This window comes from Nipponia nippon, unplaced genomic scaffold (genome assembly GCF_047370975.1).
Source record: "Nipponia nippon isolate SJK-2023a ecotype South Korea unplaced genomic scaffold, ASM4737097v1 scaffold_1, whole genome shotgun sequence".
In the NCBI taxonomy this organism is placed as follows: domain Eukaryota; kingdom Metazoa; phylum Chordata; class Aves; order Pelecaniformes; family Threskiornithidae; genus Nipponia; species Nipponia nippon.
The window spans coordinates 101,942,361-101,958,104 of record NW_028262290.1 but is presented as its reverse complement, the minus strand read 5'-3'; the positions used below and the strand labels follow the sequence as shown (position 1 = coordinate 101,958,104).

Genomic DNA, 15,744 nt, shown 5'->3' with positions numbered 1-15,744 from the left:
AAGTAGATTTCCCTCAAATTTGGAAGGCAAAGAAGCACTTTGCCAAAGTGTGGTAAAGGTGATCTTTTTGGAAGATGTGGGATGGAGTGAGGAAAGGCCCTTTGTCAGGGTATGAGGCAGGATGGGCTTGAGGCTCTCCCTGTGCGTGATAATGTTGTCAAGGGTGAGATTCCTGCTCAGGGTCTAGGGCTGGCATGCTGAAGGCACTATCGTGGGGGAGCTGCAGTCCCTGATCCCACTGTCAGTGTCCCAACTGCCCAGAGAGATCTCCTTACTGTCTGCGTATGGAGCTGGAGGTGTGGCCACAAAGCTGCTTGCATCATCTGTGTTATGGACCTATCTGGAGGTGCAGCTCTTGGTGTGGTCCTCGGCATCCTCACAGGGTAGGCAGCCACAGTCCCCAACACTGCTGTCACTGTCCCAGCTGCACAGGGATCTTTTCTCTCTGTCCTTGTTGAAGGCAGAGGTAGAGTTGCAGATGACTTCCATGCTCTCTGCTTCCTCTCAGGCTGGGAAGCAACAGTCCCTGGCATTGCTTTCATGCTCCCAGCTGCACAGGGAGCTTTTCCTGCCATCCACATCCAAGGCAGAGCTGCTCCGATTCCCTAGGGAGGCAACAAGCTGCAGAGTGAAAGTGGAGCACCTGAAATATGAAGAGAATCTGAGAGCTGGCACTGTTCAGCCTTGAGCAGAGAGGGTTCAGGGGGGTGGTGGCTGAAGTAAAGACATGAGCAAGGGTAGTAAGAGGCAAGGATTCTGTTATGTTTGTGTGTGTGCAGCATGAAGACGATAATACTCACCACATCGACTTTCTGTCATTGGCTCCTAAAGGTTTGTGACTATATTTAGACCTGTCCTGCTGTTCTTTATTATGTTGAGAATGGATAGCCTCAGTTGTATTCCAGGTTACCTCATTTTGATGACCATAGCCTATGCTGTTCTGCATCTGAAACTTGGAAAATGATTAGCATTTCTTACAAAGCCTAATGGAAGAAAAGAGAGTCCTCCTTTGACAGGTATTCTGTATATGAATAAAACCTCCTAGTAACATAAATTGGTAGGCTCACCCTACATGCTGTTTAAAAACCAGCATACCTCTAAATCTAGAAATGTGAAAAAAGGCTCACTTATGACAATTCTTTCCCTATAATTCATTTTTCAGGCTGCTACACCTTCCCCTTCTTCAGACAAACTGGATTTCTCCCTAGGTGTGTCAGAGAAAACCCAGAATCCTACAGTGGCTCCAGAGAATGTCACTGAAGGTGGGATCATGCTGCTTACCGCTAATACTGTGCCATCTGAGCCCATGCAGCAATTCACACCACCTTCTACTGCTGCTAAAGCAGGTAATGTTTCAACATAGCCAGACATCTGAGGGGTACCTGCACGTTGGACAGGGGGTGGGGATGGCTTTACTACTGTCAGGTTTCCAACGTGTTGTTAGTTATGAGCTCGCTCTTTATCCAAATGTAACATCATCCTACTTCAAGCCTGTAGACTTACAGTAACATTGCAAACTTCAGACACCTTAGCCAGTTACTTTTGAAGCAAAACTCTGACCAAGTCCATCATTAATGGGAAATTATAACTCAAGCAAATACAGCAAAGTAAAAAGCAGAGATTAAGAGCCTTTTTTAAAATGGGTTAATTTTTATACTTGGTGAGAAATACCTGAGGCTTTCTGGAGCTTCACAATAGTCTCTTCTAGCCATACTATGAATTTTCATAACATTGTTCCTTCTTGCAAACTCCTCAGTAGGGTTCCCACTATATATAATTGTTAGATATCATGCAGCAACATAGGTGGGACCTGAGGAAGCCTAGCCCTTAGGAGGGGAGAACGTGGCCTCTTCATCCTGGGGAAAAAAAAGTTTTGCTCTAATTTCAAAGCTGTGAGGAAGCTTATCAGAATTCCAGGTGCTGAGCAGAAGTTTTTATTTTGAAAAGGACATGTTTAACCACTATGTCCCCTGTAGTTGTCTTAAATTCTTTGTGTATGTTAGAGTATCTCCTTTCTCCTGCTGGGTTTCCTGTGTCCCTGTGCACCCTGACAAAGGGTTAGAAGGGCCACAAGAAGCAGAGCAGCACAGGTGTATGTTCTTCTGCACTCCTGATGTGCTGAGGGATATGGAAAGCTAAGCCCTTTGCTTCCTGGTAGAGCAAGTCTGGTTTGGGACATTCTTGGCACCCTCTGCCAAACTGCAGCCTCCCAGCCAGGATAGTGGTAGGAGGTAACAGGAAGACATGAGCTACAAGAGATCCCTCTCCAAGGCAATGGATCATCATTACCATTGAGTGTTGACTAGGCAGCTCCTCCTCCTCCTTCACAGGAGGAGGTTGAAGAAGACTCAAAAAGGAGCTTGGAAGAAGAAGCTGAAGGGAACGTTGTGATGAATCTCACCGTAAGTACTGCTTTGTGCCAGGGTTGCTTTGTGTTCTCAGCCCTGCTGTCTTGGAAGTCTCAAAGACACTCCCTCCTTCTCTCCTTTGGTCATCACCCTCATCTAGCCATTTTATTCTTATCTCATGTGGAGGTCAAAGTACAAACCTCCACTCCAGTGGTGTCTAGGGCATCTCCCATGAGCAATTACGGATCCTTGGGTGCATTTAAGTAGCAGTGACAGAAAGTGTGCTGTCGATGTGGCCTCTTCACTTCATCCATTTTTAGATCTGTCAGCTGCCACTGCTGAGTAGCCTCTTGCTCATCTATTCAGTTTGTAAGTTGGAGGTTTAGATGCTAGTGAATGTTGCCTTTGGAGAACCTTTGTTCTCTGTGTTCCCAATATTAGAAGGAAGACATTTAAAACCTTTGAAATATAGGTCTATGGGAACCTTTCCTGAAGTTGTGCTTTGGTATGTTCCTGTTGGGGACTGGATTTGTGGACTTTGGCATTTTTGGAAGAGGGAAGAGTTTTCACAGGTGAGAACTGGGAGGGTGTTCCTGGATGGCAAATAGATTGAATGTGCATTTCAGGTACAAAATAACACCTTTGCTCTGCTGTACAAGTGGAATTTTTAAAAGGGACACTGAACTGAACGTTGAGGTGTGCCTCATAAGTGCCACATAAACACAGAAGTAGTGCTTCTTGGTGAAAGAAAGTGTATGTTACTTTATTTAATGAGGTTTGTTCTGGTGCAGATGGCTTTTTTGTCTTCTGTAATTGTGTACTTTTTAATTCCTGCACTTCCATCCAATTACTAAGAAAAATGCATAATTCTTTACGCAGAGCAATGTTACCTGTTATGTATAGGAATAATCAGAATGCTTTTCTCTAAAACAGAAGTAGGAGAAATGACACTTCATATTTGGGGAAGAAGAAAAATTTTTATTTGGTAAAAGGTGAAGGAGCCATAGTCATGATTATAATAGATTATTATTTGATAATGTATTGAGGAATTATCTTTTTTTTTTTTTTTTTTTACTTATCCTTGCCTGTTCACTGTAGAGTGTTTGTCAAATTTTACTTAATCCATTACAAATAATATTTGAAGATACTAAATTTATAGCTGTCCCATCTGTTAAAACATAATGTACTCATTCTGTCTTAGATACAGTAAAGGAACTTATTGTGTCTGCTGGAGGTAACATACAAGTGATGCTACCCAAAAATGAGGTTGAACTGAATGCCTTTGTTGTTCCACCACCACCTACAGGTGAGTTGAATGGCCTTGGCATACAAGGAGATACACACACTACCAGCCTGTAAATGGAGACAAGTCCTGAGTTATGTGAACATCTGCACCTCAGGATAAAAACAGTCTTTCTCATTTCTTACTACTACCTTTTTTGTGGCTCCAACTGCAGAGGATTTCCTCCTTTGGATTTTAGATATTTTTAAGTGGCTTTTATTTTCAGAACCTGAACTCATTAGCCAGATGGTTCAATAGAAAGCCTGTAGTTTCTGCCAAAAGGCAATGATGTGGCCCAGGTTATGGCATCTTGCTGTAAAGCAGAGGAGGGGGAAAATTAGGTTCTGAATGCAACATTTAGCTTAAAACTACCAGGTTTTGAACTGCAGCAGCAAAGAATACATATTTCATAGGTAGCTATGTAAAACGCATTCACTTCACGTGAAGCTTTTTTTTTTTTTTTTTTTTTTTTTTTTTGTGAAATCAGTTATTTGTGAAGTCCATTACATCCTTGCTGGTTTACCAAGTTACTTCCACTGTGGAAGTTTAACATGTGTTCATACTGCTTCATTTTGCAGGTTTAAACAGTAGCAGTCATGATTGCCTACTGTAGCATTTTATCTGATGGATGGTGAACTTGATTTATTTGTTTCCTGGGCTTGTCTTGAAGGCCAAACAGATTACTCTTATGCTATGTTATTGCTCTTAGAAACTGCCTACACCTATGAGTGGAGCTTAATCAGTCACCCTCCTGACTATGGTGGTGAAATGGAGCGCAGGCACAGCCAGACCTTGAAGCTCTCTCATGTAAGTGAGCTGTAAGCTCAGACTCATTGTGTTTGTGTGGTCCTTTCACAGGAATCTAACCTGTGGGAAAGGGCACCTTGATTCAAGGAGTTCGAATGACTGCCAGAGTCTCTTCGCTTGTATGTGTCACCAAATCTTTGCCAGATTAGAAGTGTCTTTTTTAGAGTGCTGTAATAATTTTCTAAGATAGAGTAAAAATTCCTAAGCGTTTGCTTTGTATTCCCCACTTCTGGGCAATGACTAGTGGCCTTTTGTGTATGTGTTTATAAAAGGAGCTCTAGGTTTCAGATATCCAGATTTTTCTCTGTTTACAATATGATTGGCAGATCTATGCATACTGCTTTTGTATAATTCGACATGTAACCCGATTTGTTCTGTTTGTCTCAGTTATCAGTGGGACTTTATGCCTTCAAAGTGGCGGTTTCTGGTGAAAATGCCTTTGGTGAAGGTTTTGTAAATGTCACGGTCAAACCAGGTAAATGAGTTGGCTAAAATAATAAAATTAATTTCTTCAACACAAGTAGTTGTACAATATGCTTATCTAATAGTCTGTCAGTTACTGTCTGTCAAGGATATCTTGTAGTCCAGTCATGCAGAGATGTCTCATATCTTGGTGTCTATAAAGCATTTTAAGGAAGTAGAGTTAAGGATCTTGCTTCCTGTGTTTTAAGTGCTCTCTGGTCTTGTACGCCCCTCAGGGAAGGCCTGAGATAGCATCGTGCCGCCTTTTATGGTCCCCTTCTCCAGTACAGCAAGGAGCAGCAATTAGGTGCTGAACCGGCTTTAGCTGCAAGTTACAGTGCACAGGTCTGATCTAAATTATACCAGTTAGAAGTGGCTGCAGCGGACAAGTCAGAGCACTGCTCTTCTGTAACCTTTTCTTTCCCTTGTCCAAAAGGGACAGCAGATGCTGCAAAGCTGTCAATCCTAGATTTAAATCACTGGGGACAATTGATCTGTAGAGTTAACAAATTAGTTTTGCCTTGGCTTTCACTACTCTTTTTTTTTTTTTCCCCCCCCTCCCCTGTCTTTCTTACAGCAGTCAGAGTTAACCAGCTGCCTGTTGCCGTTGCTTCACCCAAAGTACAAGAAGTTTCTTTGCCTACAACTTCTACGTTCATTGATGGCAGTCGTATGTACTGGACCATCCTGTGCTTATATCCTGTATTTTTAATATACAGTTGCAACAGTATTGTTTGTCAGTTACAAGTGGAATTCCTTCTTCTCACTCTGCTCAGAAGTTCCCTGAATCATGATTTATTTGGGGGATTTGAGTCCAGTTATAAATTATATAATAAATAATAATAAATAAAAAAAGTGATAAAATGCAGCCTTCCACTTAGGGATTGAGATGCAATGTGTCAGAGGCTGCTACATCTGAATAGCATCTACTCTTACACTTTCTTCCTGTCCTGCCCAGAAGGCCTCTGTGCCGGTACAGCTGGGGCCATGTAGGCCCCAGAGAGAGAGCTGTCGCATAGGGTATGATGAGATGTCATAATTATGTTCATAATTACAGAGAGCAGACAAGTTGGAGAGTGCGGAGTTTGAGACTGATTTTTATTTCTCTGTGTGTGAAGAATTTTGTTTGTTTAGATAAACCGTACCAAATCTACCTTGGAATCTGTGGTTTAGCAGCTATGGTACATGAACCCTGTTTGAATATGCGTGAAAAGATAATTGTAGAAAACTGGTTAGGAATCAGTGCTTGAAAGACTTTAGTATTCATTCCAGCAGTCGCTACAAGAAACTGATATGTTTTTCTTCAATGAATGTAGAAAGTACAGATGATATGAAAATAGTGAGTTACCACTGGGAGGAAATTAAAGGTCCTTTGCGAGAGCAGAAGGCGTCTGCTGACACACCTGTCTTGCACTTGTCTAACCTTGTTCCTGGAAACTACACTTTCAGGTACAGATGCTTTCCTTTGAGGTTTTAACTGTTTCTGTGATGTCAGCTAAATGTTTGTTTCTGTTTGTGCGCACATGTACCTCCTCAAACAAAAAACTTCATTTTTCTTCTGCATGCTGTTACCCTTCATTTTGTACAGTGGAGAGACACAGGGAACAGTTTTATTAAAAAGTGCTTGCAGTGATTTTGTGATACTGGTGTAGTGATACTTTACAGCACAAAGTTATGCAAAACAAGGTATCGGAAATTAAATACTTCCCACTCCCAGCAATAATAACTGTGACAGAACTACTTTTTTTTCTTCCCAGCTTAGAAGTTGGCAAGTGTCCTGAGATGAATCTCTGCAGTCAGGCTGTGAAAGTCATCCCCTGAAGTGTGGTGGCAGATGGAACAATATTGGGAGACTGATCCTCGCAAGGCACTGTTGTGTGCTGATTTTAATAAGAGTCATTCTGTTCTTCATAAAAGCCTTTGCCTTGCTACTGTTTCCTCCCACTTATGCATTGCTGAAGCTGGATTTTTATCCAGACAATGGAAGTAATGTTTGTGGTTCTGGGTGCTTTAATTAAAATCAGAGTTCATTCTCTGACCTTTTTAACTTACAGCCTAGTCTTCACAGAGGCAGACTTCCCACTGACTGAGCCTGAGTTGTTTGGCTGCCAGTGGCTAACAGCCTACCAGTCAATACATTATGTATCAATGTCGCATCAGCAGAACAGTCAAGCCAGCGTACATATACGTTAAACATGGTGCTTTGCATAAGCTTCACCAAAAATTACATAGCTGCCAACTTTCATCCTGTGTTCTTCACTGCAATTGTTCCATATTGTGCAGTGGCAGAATGAGCATAGGATTTTTTTCTGTATTAAAAAGGGCAGAGCTTGCTTACAAGCAATGCTCTAAGTGTGTTCCAAACCCTAGGGAATTAAGAAATCACTTGCTCTATCTGTGCGCCTCTGGGGAAGACTGAGGTACTTGAACAACAGAGCAGTCTGTTCAAGCTTCCAGGAAATTAGCCGCTCAACAAAATCCAGTGCTCCTGATAAGCATGGATGTGCACCCACTGTAAAAGTATGTGTTCCCTAATGACAGAATTAGTAAGCAGTAGTTTTGCTCCCACTCAGGGAAGGCTTCAAGAGTGGTTCCCTTCCATGTGGTCAGCTATAAGCGGTTTTCACAACAGAGGTGAATTAGAGATGTAGTTGGTCACCACACTGTGGAGGGCAGTCTTTCATCACTTTCAGGTGTCTGCAGCAGTCTGATTTTAAGATGATTTGCCATTGTGTTTCTGAGAGGCAATAGTGGTTTTCTTTCAAACCCTGTAGTTTTTTAGTTTTGTGACTTGACATCTTCAAAAATCTGAGCTGATATTAAGCTCCATTAAAATTAGTAATAGTGTGCCATGAAGAAATAAGAAGTTAGGGACTGCTACTGTGCTATAAGCAGAGCTTCTGAACATCCAGAGTAGTTTTGGATGTAGGTGTTAACAGGGACTGTTCCACATTTTTTAAAGAATTTGCAGTGAAAAATGTTGGAAATGGATGAAGTTGCCATTGACTGCAGGGAAAGGGTTTCATCTGGGATCTAGAATAGCTAGGCTGCTTTTTTTCCTTAAAGGTTGAAAGCTGTGTTTGAAAACAGTCTTCTGAATTTCTTTCCTGCCTTAGTTGAGGAATGTGTGTTTCCGAAGCAGAAGTTTGTATTATCTAATTAGTGGCTCTGTTTTAGGTGGTGGTTGAAGAAGCGCCAGAAAAAGCTAAACTTTCAACTTAGGACTTGGCAGAAGTCCATCTTAACAGATTTCCAATATTGTTTTTCGTGTTGTAGACTCACAGTGATTGATTCAGATGGAGCAGCGAACTCCACTATTGCATCTCTGACTGTCAACAAACCAGTGGATTACCCACCTATTGCCAATGCAGGACCTAATCAGGCAGTCACCTTGCCCCAGAACTTCATCACGCTGAATGGAAACCAGAGCAGCGATGACCATGAAATTGTCAGCTACGAGTGGTCGCTCAGTCCCAAAAGCAAAGGCAAGGTTGTAGCAATGCAGGTATGTCTTATTTCTTCTTGCATAGGATTGGAAACCTCTTTTATCTTTGCTTCTAACACAAGCAAACACATACCTAAGTAACTACTCAGAAGCACTGAAATATCTAGAGTGCTGTTACTCTGTTTGTTGGTTTGTTCCTTTCTGATGTATTCAGCTCTTATTTTAGATACTACTAATTCCGTCTCAATTTTTTTTTTTTTTCATGCCTTGTGGCCATTTCTGATTCCTCTGTTGTTTGTTCCCTGGTGGTTTGGAAAGACTTCGAGTTCACAATGTCTGTCCTTGGACTCTAGAGCCTGTTCCACAGGTTTCTGTCTTCTGAGACACTGGACATGCTGAAAATGTTTTGGGGAGAATGTTGGGGGGTAGTCAGGGTTTTCTTGTAACACTTTCTTCTGGAGAAAGGAGGACTCAAACAGAAACTTAATTTTCTGAGTGAAAGATGACAAGGCTTTTGGCAGTGTTATGCAGCCATGCTCTGTGGTGGGTTTTTCATGCTCACTAAAACATGGATTTCCTATGAAGGCTAACTGAATTTATTCTCCTATTTTCATTGCTGTATTTTTTTTTTTTTTTTAAATCTGAAAGAAGTTAATAAAAATTTTCAGTGGACTTGCACTCAGTAAGTTGGAGAGTCTTGTAGCTCTGTAGGCAGTTGAGGTAATTCATGTAATGAAGCCAGTTGAAACTCGGAAGCCATTTTTTACAAGAGACATGATTTCTGCTATGTTGCAAATGCTTTAGACCTTCAAAACTGGAAAGAAATCACTTTGTAGATCTGTTTAGGAAAGGAGTGATATTGATGCAAGCATATACTGTAGAGGCAATTACAAAACTACGGAAAGGCTTATAGCATAGTGGTTTATTTCTGTTCATTTACCAAGGCAAACACTTTCAAAAGGATCCATGCAATGTGAACTTGTAGTTTTTAAGAACCATTCAATCTTAAAGTAACCTTCCTGAAAGAAGGGAATGACTGCTTGAGATATCTAATGGGATCATTGGGTATTTAATGTGGAAATGCAGGAGCATTTTACGGTTTTGTTTCAAGAGCCCAGTAATCTTTTTCATATCCCTAAAACTGAGGATGCTGGTCTCAGGTGTGTTACATGGTATCCATGGTTAGAGTGCAGTGTAACAAGTACCTCTGCTGGTTAGTTAATCACTTATCAAGTCCCTTAGTTCTCATTATCTTTGTCCAAAAAAACCCCAAACGTAATTGTGATTTGTTATTCCTCATATGAGATGCTACAAATGTTCATTTTATTAGCAAAAGGACCTATAGCTGGTCCCACTCATTTTATGAGCTTATATAGATATCAACTAATACTGCTAGAAGAGTATACTGAGGACAGAGTTGTCTTGTTTAGTATGTTTTTTCCATAAGCCTATCTGGGATCAAGTCAAGCTTGGTTTTGCATTTAATAATTTTTATAAACATTATATTAAAGAATGTCATGACGTTTGCTTTTAAAATATCTCTAGGGAAGTGGAATAAGCTGTAGTAATTTCCATCAGTGTTTAATTTCCTAATTGAGAAAGTTAATGTCCTATGTGTTTCACAATTATTGTTGTTCAGAAATAATGCAGCAATTATACCAACATAAGAAACTAAAGTTTATTGTCTATAGAAATTTCACTGGGTTGGTAGGGATAGTTGCAGTAGTAAATACATTACATCTGTCTGTGCATCAAATGTTAGATGTCCTCTTTGTCTGCAAGGTGCTTAAACTGTTTGCTCAAACACTGTATTTAAGAATTAAAACAAATTTTATTTTTTCTTCACATTTACTCTGTGACACCTTTCATTTCTGTTTTATCTTGCTCTGCCTGTCTTTATAAATGCCGTGTAGGGAGTGCGGACGCCGTACCTCCAGTTATCTGCAATGCAGGAAGGAGATTATACGTTTCAGCTGACTGTCACAGACTCTGCAAGGCAGCAGTCCACAGCTGAGGTCACACTGATCGTACAGCCTGGTAAGTCAGCTGCAGGCACGTCTGGGTCCCTCAGGGGTGGGCCAGCCTGATGCCTTAGCCCTGTCCTCGAATGCCTCATCTCCCCGCATTGCACCACTGAGACAGCAGTCTGAATGTCCGGTATCCCTGCATCAAGGACTCTTCCACCTCCATTTTCTGTCAAAGCAAACAATTAAAACAAGTGTAGAACCATAGAAAGTCCAGGTGGTGATCCTGAGGGCTCACACCGGCCTGATTATGTAAGGCAACCTGCACAGAGATGTGTTCGAGTGTACTTCTAAAAGCTAAAATGTAGCTCTTGAGTTTAAGATCCTACAAAGTCTGTTTTGTAAAGCTATTCAGAATCAGTGCTTTGCTCAGCTTGCTTATTGTTTTGCAGTTCTCCTTCAAGAATCCTTGTGTGATTTGAATTCTGACTAGAATTGCATTGCACTTTCTATGGAAAAGTGTCTAGCAAGGAATTTTCAAAAGCTGCATCTGTCACATGTTTAGATTTGGGAGCTGAGTGATCAGTGGGCCCAAATGGTCCAGGCCTCATGAGATGTTTTGTTTTATGCCTTTTTTTTTTTTTAATGCATTTGCCTGTTACATCCAAAGTGGCTTTTTCTGCCCATCTGAAGGTCTCGCATTACACCATGGGGCAACGTTTTATCTTCCTGTTGTTGCTTATTACACATCTTTTTGTAGATGGCCCCTTCTGGGGAAACTTTACAGCGGGCATTTACTGCAGAAATCAAGAATGTGAATTGGAAGTACAGCGTGTGGCGGTGCCTTTTAGACATCTTATAGTGTGGAACTAGAAAGATGCTACTGCCAAAGTTGGGTCCAAGGGTAAATAAATATTCAGGAAAATGGTAGCATTGCTGGTTTTACTGTGCCACAAAAGAGGTTGAAAACAGAATAATAGGTTATATGTTTCTGCACTAAATCCTCAAAGGCTCTAAACTGGCATTAACTTAGTGGTGTCGTGCTGACCTTGAGCAGCAGAAAACCTGGGCCAGTTTCTTCGAGGGCAAAGAACCACATTCGTGTGGGTGGTTTTGAAAGGGATGCAGTGCTGGAACCAGGAGAATATACCAGTACCCTCGTTATAAAACATTTCATACAATGCATTGAGCATGCTGCAAAATTTTTGGAGTGTGACTGTGCCTTCAGATATGACTGTGAAAAAGGGGAGTACTTGCTGTGGGATTTGGCTTGTTGCAGAGCTGGTCTCTCCCACCTAGTATTTTCTGCTGGCTTGTGCAGTTATACTTGTGATTTGTACCCTTGAACCAGTAGATCAAATTTTTAATATAATATTCTGTGTAGAATCTTCCTTCTGATTGGCAGTCCTTGCCAGTGACTGCCGAGGACATGTCATACACTAAGTGTTATTTTTACAGAAAATAACAGACCTCCAGTAGCAGTGGCTGGCCCTGACAAGGAATTGACCTTCCCCATAGAAAGTACGACACTGGATGGAAGCAAAAGCCAAGATGACCAAGGCATTGTCTTCTATCATTGGGAAGATATCAGGTATCTAGAGATTTTACTAATCTCCAGTGAAATAGAGAACAAAGTGAAAGTGGGTGTGTGCCAGAGTCTTTTATGCAATTGTGTTGGGTGATGCACTGTTCGAGAACTGCTTTGAGGATCTTCCTGCTCAGGCAGTAATAGGGTAAGAGGCAGGAATTTTGAGTTCAACTTGGAAAGCTTAGGCAATCTCTGCCTATGTTTTGCAATGTGTCCTTTTGAGGCCTACTGTTATAAAGTTAAGAGAGAATGACAGAAACTTCCATGTCTCCTGTTAAAAAGCAAGTTACAGGCTTGGGTACCCTCCAGTAATGTACAAAGTTTTCCCATCAGTGCTTAGAACTAGGGTTTCTCAGTCACTTGTTTGTTGAATAATAAAGTAAATTGACAATCTGTTTAGCCTGGGCTTTCAATAGTAGGTGACTAAAGCACAATGATGATTGAAAATGTTTTATAAAAGTTTGTAATTGTATGTTTATGTGCAAGACTAATTGATCCTTAATAAAAGGACAAGGTATTAGCTCATGCAACTATCATATCTATGGTACAGGAAGAGGCTTGCTGGCACCCTGTGCATGTGAGTGGCTCTTAGAGCAACAGTGTTTGCATGCTCCCATGAAAGAGTAGAGAGGAGGTTGAACTTCTGGGGTGCGTTTTCTACTCTTCTAATAACTGGGTATGTGATGCTTGGGTGCTTTGAATGTCTTGAAAAAATGGATTTATGAATTCTCTCAGATATAAACTCATGTCTCATATGGTTCTTTAACCATCAGCGCTTATAGCGGTGGTAGAACTACAATATATGTAAAAGAAAATGGCATGAGTGATGCTGCTGAAAGAACAATTTGGCTGGCTGTGCAGGATTATTTTTTTGAGATGTTTTGTTTCAGTGGACCAAGCTCTGTACAGATGGAAAATGGTGACAAAGCAATAGCAACTGTGACTGGTCTTCAGGTTGGTACCTATCGCTTCCGGCTGACCGTGAAAGACCAACAGGGCTTAAGCAGTGCATCTGTGCTGTCTGTTACTGTGAAGGAAGGTAAGCCTAGTTGCTGCTTCTTAGGTTATGGTAGGCAACTTGCCAGTTAATTCAATCACTGACAGAACGTAAAGGAAATCGGAACAGAAAAGGAAAATGTATTTGTTGTTGTATTTCAAGGGTATTCAAGAAGAGTTACTGCTATTTTGTAATAAAGTAGTATTGTGAGTGACAGGTAGAATTAACTTCACTTACTGCAAGCTTTTTTGAAGTTAAATATATGCAGAATTAGTTCTAATAAAACTGCTTCAAAATACTATTGTTGACCATGGTGTGTCTACTTTGTTAAGAGGATATGTTTTTATTTTATTCTCAAAGTTAAGCTTTGAGCAGAAAAGCAATTTTACTGTGAGTTTTAAGTAACATCCAAGAAGTGAGGTCTCAGAGTATACTGATTTCCACTTAAAAACTTAATGTTAAAAGACCTGTATTTATTTTGGTTTTTTGATACGGAGAAGCAGTTGCCGTGGTGGTGTTTTAATTTTATTTTTTTTTCCCAACATGCATGCTGTAGAAGAGACTTTAGGCTAATAATACCTATTGTGTGAGATCATAGAATCATTTAAGTTGGAAAAGACCCTTAAGATCATCAAGTCCAACCATTAACCTAACACTGCCAAGTCCACCACTAAACCGTGTCCCTAAGCACCGCATCTACCCATCTTTGAAATACCTCCAGGGATGGGGACTCAACCATTTCTCTGGGCAGCCTGTTCCAGTGCCTGACTACCCTTTCGGTGAAGATTTTTCCTAATATCCAATCTAAACCTCCCCTGGTGCAACTTGAAGCTGTTTTCTCTCATCCTATCACTTGTTACTTGGGAGAAGAGACCGACCCCCACCTTGCTACAACCTCCTTTCAGGTAGTTGTAGAGAGCGATAAGTTCTCCACTGAGCCTCCTTTTCTCCAGGCTAAACAACCCCAGTTCCCTCAGCCGCTCCCCGTAAGACTTGTGCTCTAGACCCTTCACCAGCTTTGTTGCTCTCTGACAGAGGTAGTCAGGTACAGACAGATTTCATAGCTTTGACTTATGTTTCATCCTCAAGTTTGCAGGTGGTGATAATCCAACCATCTTTTGCCTCATGTTGTTCCTCAGGGAGTGGTTTTAGGAATCTTCATGGGCCTATGCCTCCTTTTAAAGAAGGTGGCATAGTACATTTCAGATCTTGTTTGGCCCAGAGTTTGCCTTTCTGTTGCATACCTTGTTTTCTGAGGGGAGCAATGCACTCTGGCTGTGCAAGTATGGTACCTATACCACTTACAAAATGATGGTGGAGTTGCATTAGAATCTTAGCTGCTGACTTTCTTGGAAACAGTGTAGCCTTATTTCTTTTTCAGTTAGTGTCTTTGCAGAACGAATGAATCTTGGAGAAGAAGGTGGACTCAGTTTTACCTATGTGTATCATTGGTTGAACTGTTTCAGAGTTTCCGTTAGGTGTTTAGTCAGAAACACACGGCAACAACTCTGTCCAAATGTGTCTCATGGTCTTATTCATGCTGTAAAGTGTAGTCACAGTATGTCCTGACTACAGTCACAGGTTCAATATTAAAAATATTCAGTGCTCCAATAGCCAAGTTTAATCGACTGGTTTATTTGGAAGAGACAAGAAGATCACTTGTATCACAGAGAACTCTCTGCTGTTCTAAAGAATAGAGTTACAGCCAATGCCCTGGAGATCTGCCCAAAATTGAATTATTTATATCTGACCTAATATTCAGACCAGTGAGATATTTCACTCAGCCTCACAGCTTCCTGGAGCTCTGTCTTATCAGTTGTGTTCTAAGCAAAAGTCAGTGATGTCTGGTTTCTGGAAAGAGAATGTGTTCATGTTTCTTTTGTGGTTTTCGGCTGTACTCCCAGTGCATGCCTTAATTTCACTGACAGCGGTAAGCAAAAAGCATTCGGTAACTGGGTTTACTCTTAAGTTTCCTGATTTCACTTTGCCTAAATACAGGCATTGTGAAGATATAAGACCTTACACAGCTTCTATTAGCTAATAAGTGATTCTCGAGACGAGAAGAGCCCAGCAGGGTGATCTTGTGCTGGGCTGTGTTTCTAAGGAGGCAGAAAATGTTTTTGCTTGACTGAGAAGATCTGGCACTTAAGTTATTGTGAGACTGTAAATAGAGTACCCCACAATGCCTTTTGAAAAAGATCTTTTTGGATGGTACCTCTTACTAGTATTCTCCTCATGGTGCAGCTCTGCTTTTGTCAGGTTGTAATAATCCTGGAGCCAAATTCTGTATACCCACTCATCCTTTCCCTGTACCTTTGATACAAGATTCTGTTGTTACTGCTTGTAATCATCAGGTAAAGAATTGCTGTGTGGGTGTATTGGCAATGGCATGTCACATTTCACATGTTTTGAAAGCAAATCCTTCTCCTCCACTATTTTTATGGCTAGAAAACAACAGTCCACCCCGGGCGCACGCTGGTGGGAAGCATGTTCTAGTGCTTCCAAATAACTCTGTTACCTTGGATGGCTCAAGGTCTGCTGATGACCAGGGGATTGTGTCGTATTTGTGGATTCGGGATGGTCAAAGCCCAGCAGCTGGGGTAAGTTTCTTGAAGGTTGTAATGGGTCAGATTCGGCTCTTGTTATGCTTGTAGCGTATGGGCAGGGCAAGCAGGTACGACCCATAAGATACTACGAGGCATGGTGTCTCTAATGCTTTGGTTCAAGTGGCTTGTGATATTTTCAGTACAGCTATAGAATATAGTAGTCAAGTAAGAGGACTGCAGCAGTGTGGACTTAGTTGGGAAAGACTCGAGACAGAAGAATAAAGTTGTGTCTCTTAAGGAGTAAT

The 15,744-nt window shown here is 41.2% G+C and overlaps 1 protein-coding gene across 3 annotated transcripts in view; it reads left to right on the top strand.

Annotated features, from left to right (window-relative positions):
* Positions 1-15,744, top strand: part of KIAA0319 (KIAA0319 ortholog) — a 60,570-nt gene that overhangs the window by 29,640 nt on the left and 15,186 nt on the right. For all 3 annotated transcript variants that reach the window (XM_087764967.1, XM_087764958.1, XM_087764953.1), the window contains 11 exons: positions 1,163-1,346; positions 3,550-3,654; positions 4,340-4,437; positions 4,825-4,912; positions 5,477-5,569; positions 6,216-6,348; positions 8,176-8,404; positions 10,258-10,381; positions 11,767-11,899; positions 12,787-12,935; positions 15,342-15,493. In XM_087764967.1, the coding sequence (XP_087621093.1) occupies positions 1,163-1,346; positions 3,550-3,654; positions 4,340-4,437; positions 4,825-4,912; positions 5,477-5,569; positions 6,216-6,348; positions 8,176-8,404; positions 10,258-10,381; positions 11,767-11,899; positions 12,787-12,935; positions 15,342-15,493 (1,488 nt within the window). The remainder of the gene's footprint in view (positions 1-1,162; positions 1,347-3,549; positions 3,655-4,339; positions 4,438-4,824; positions 4,913-5,476; positions 5,570-6,215; positions 6,349-8,175; positions 8,405-10,257; positions 10,382-11,766; positions 11,900-12,786; positions 12,936-15,341; positions 15,494-15,744) is intronic.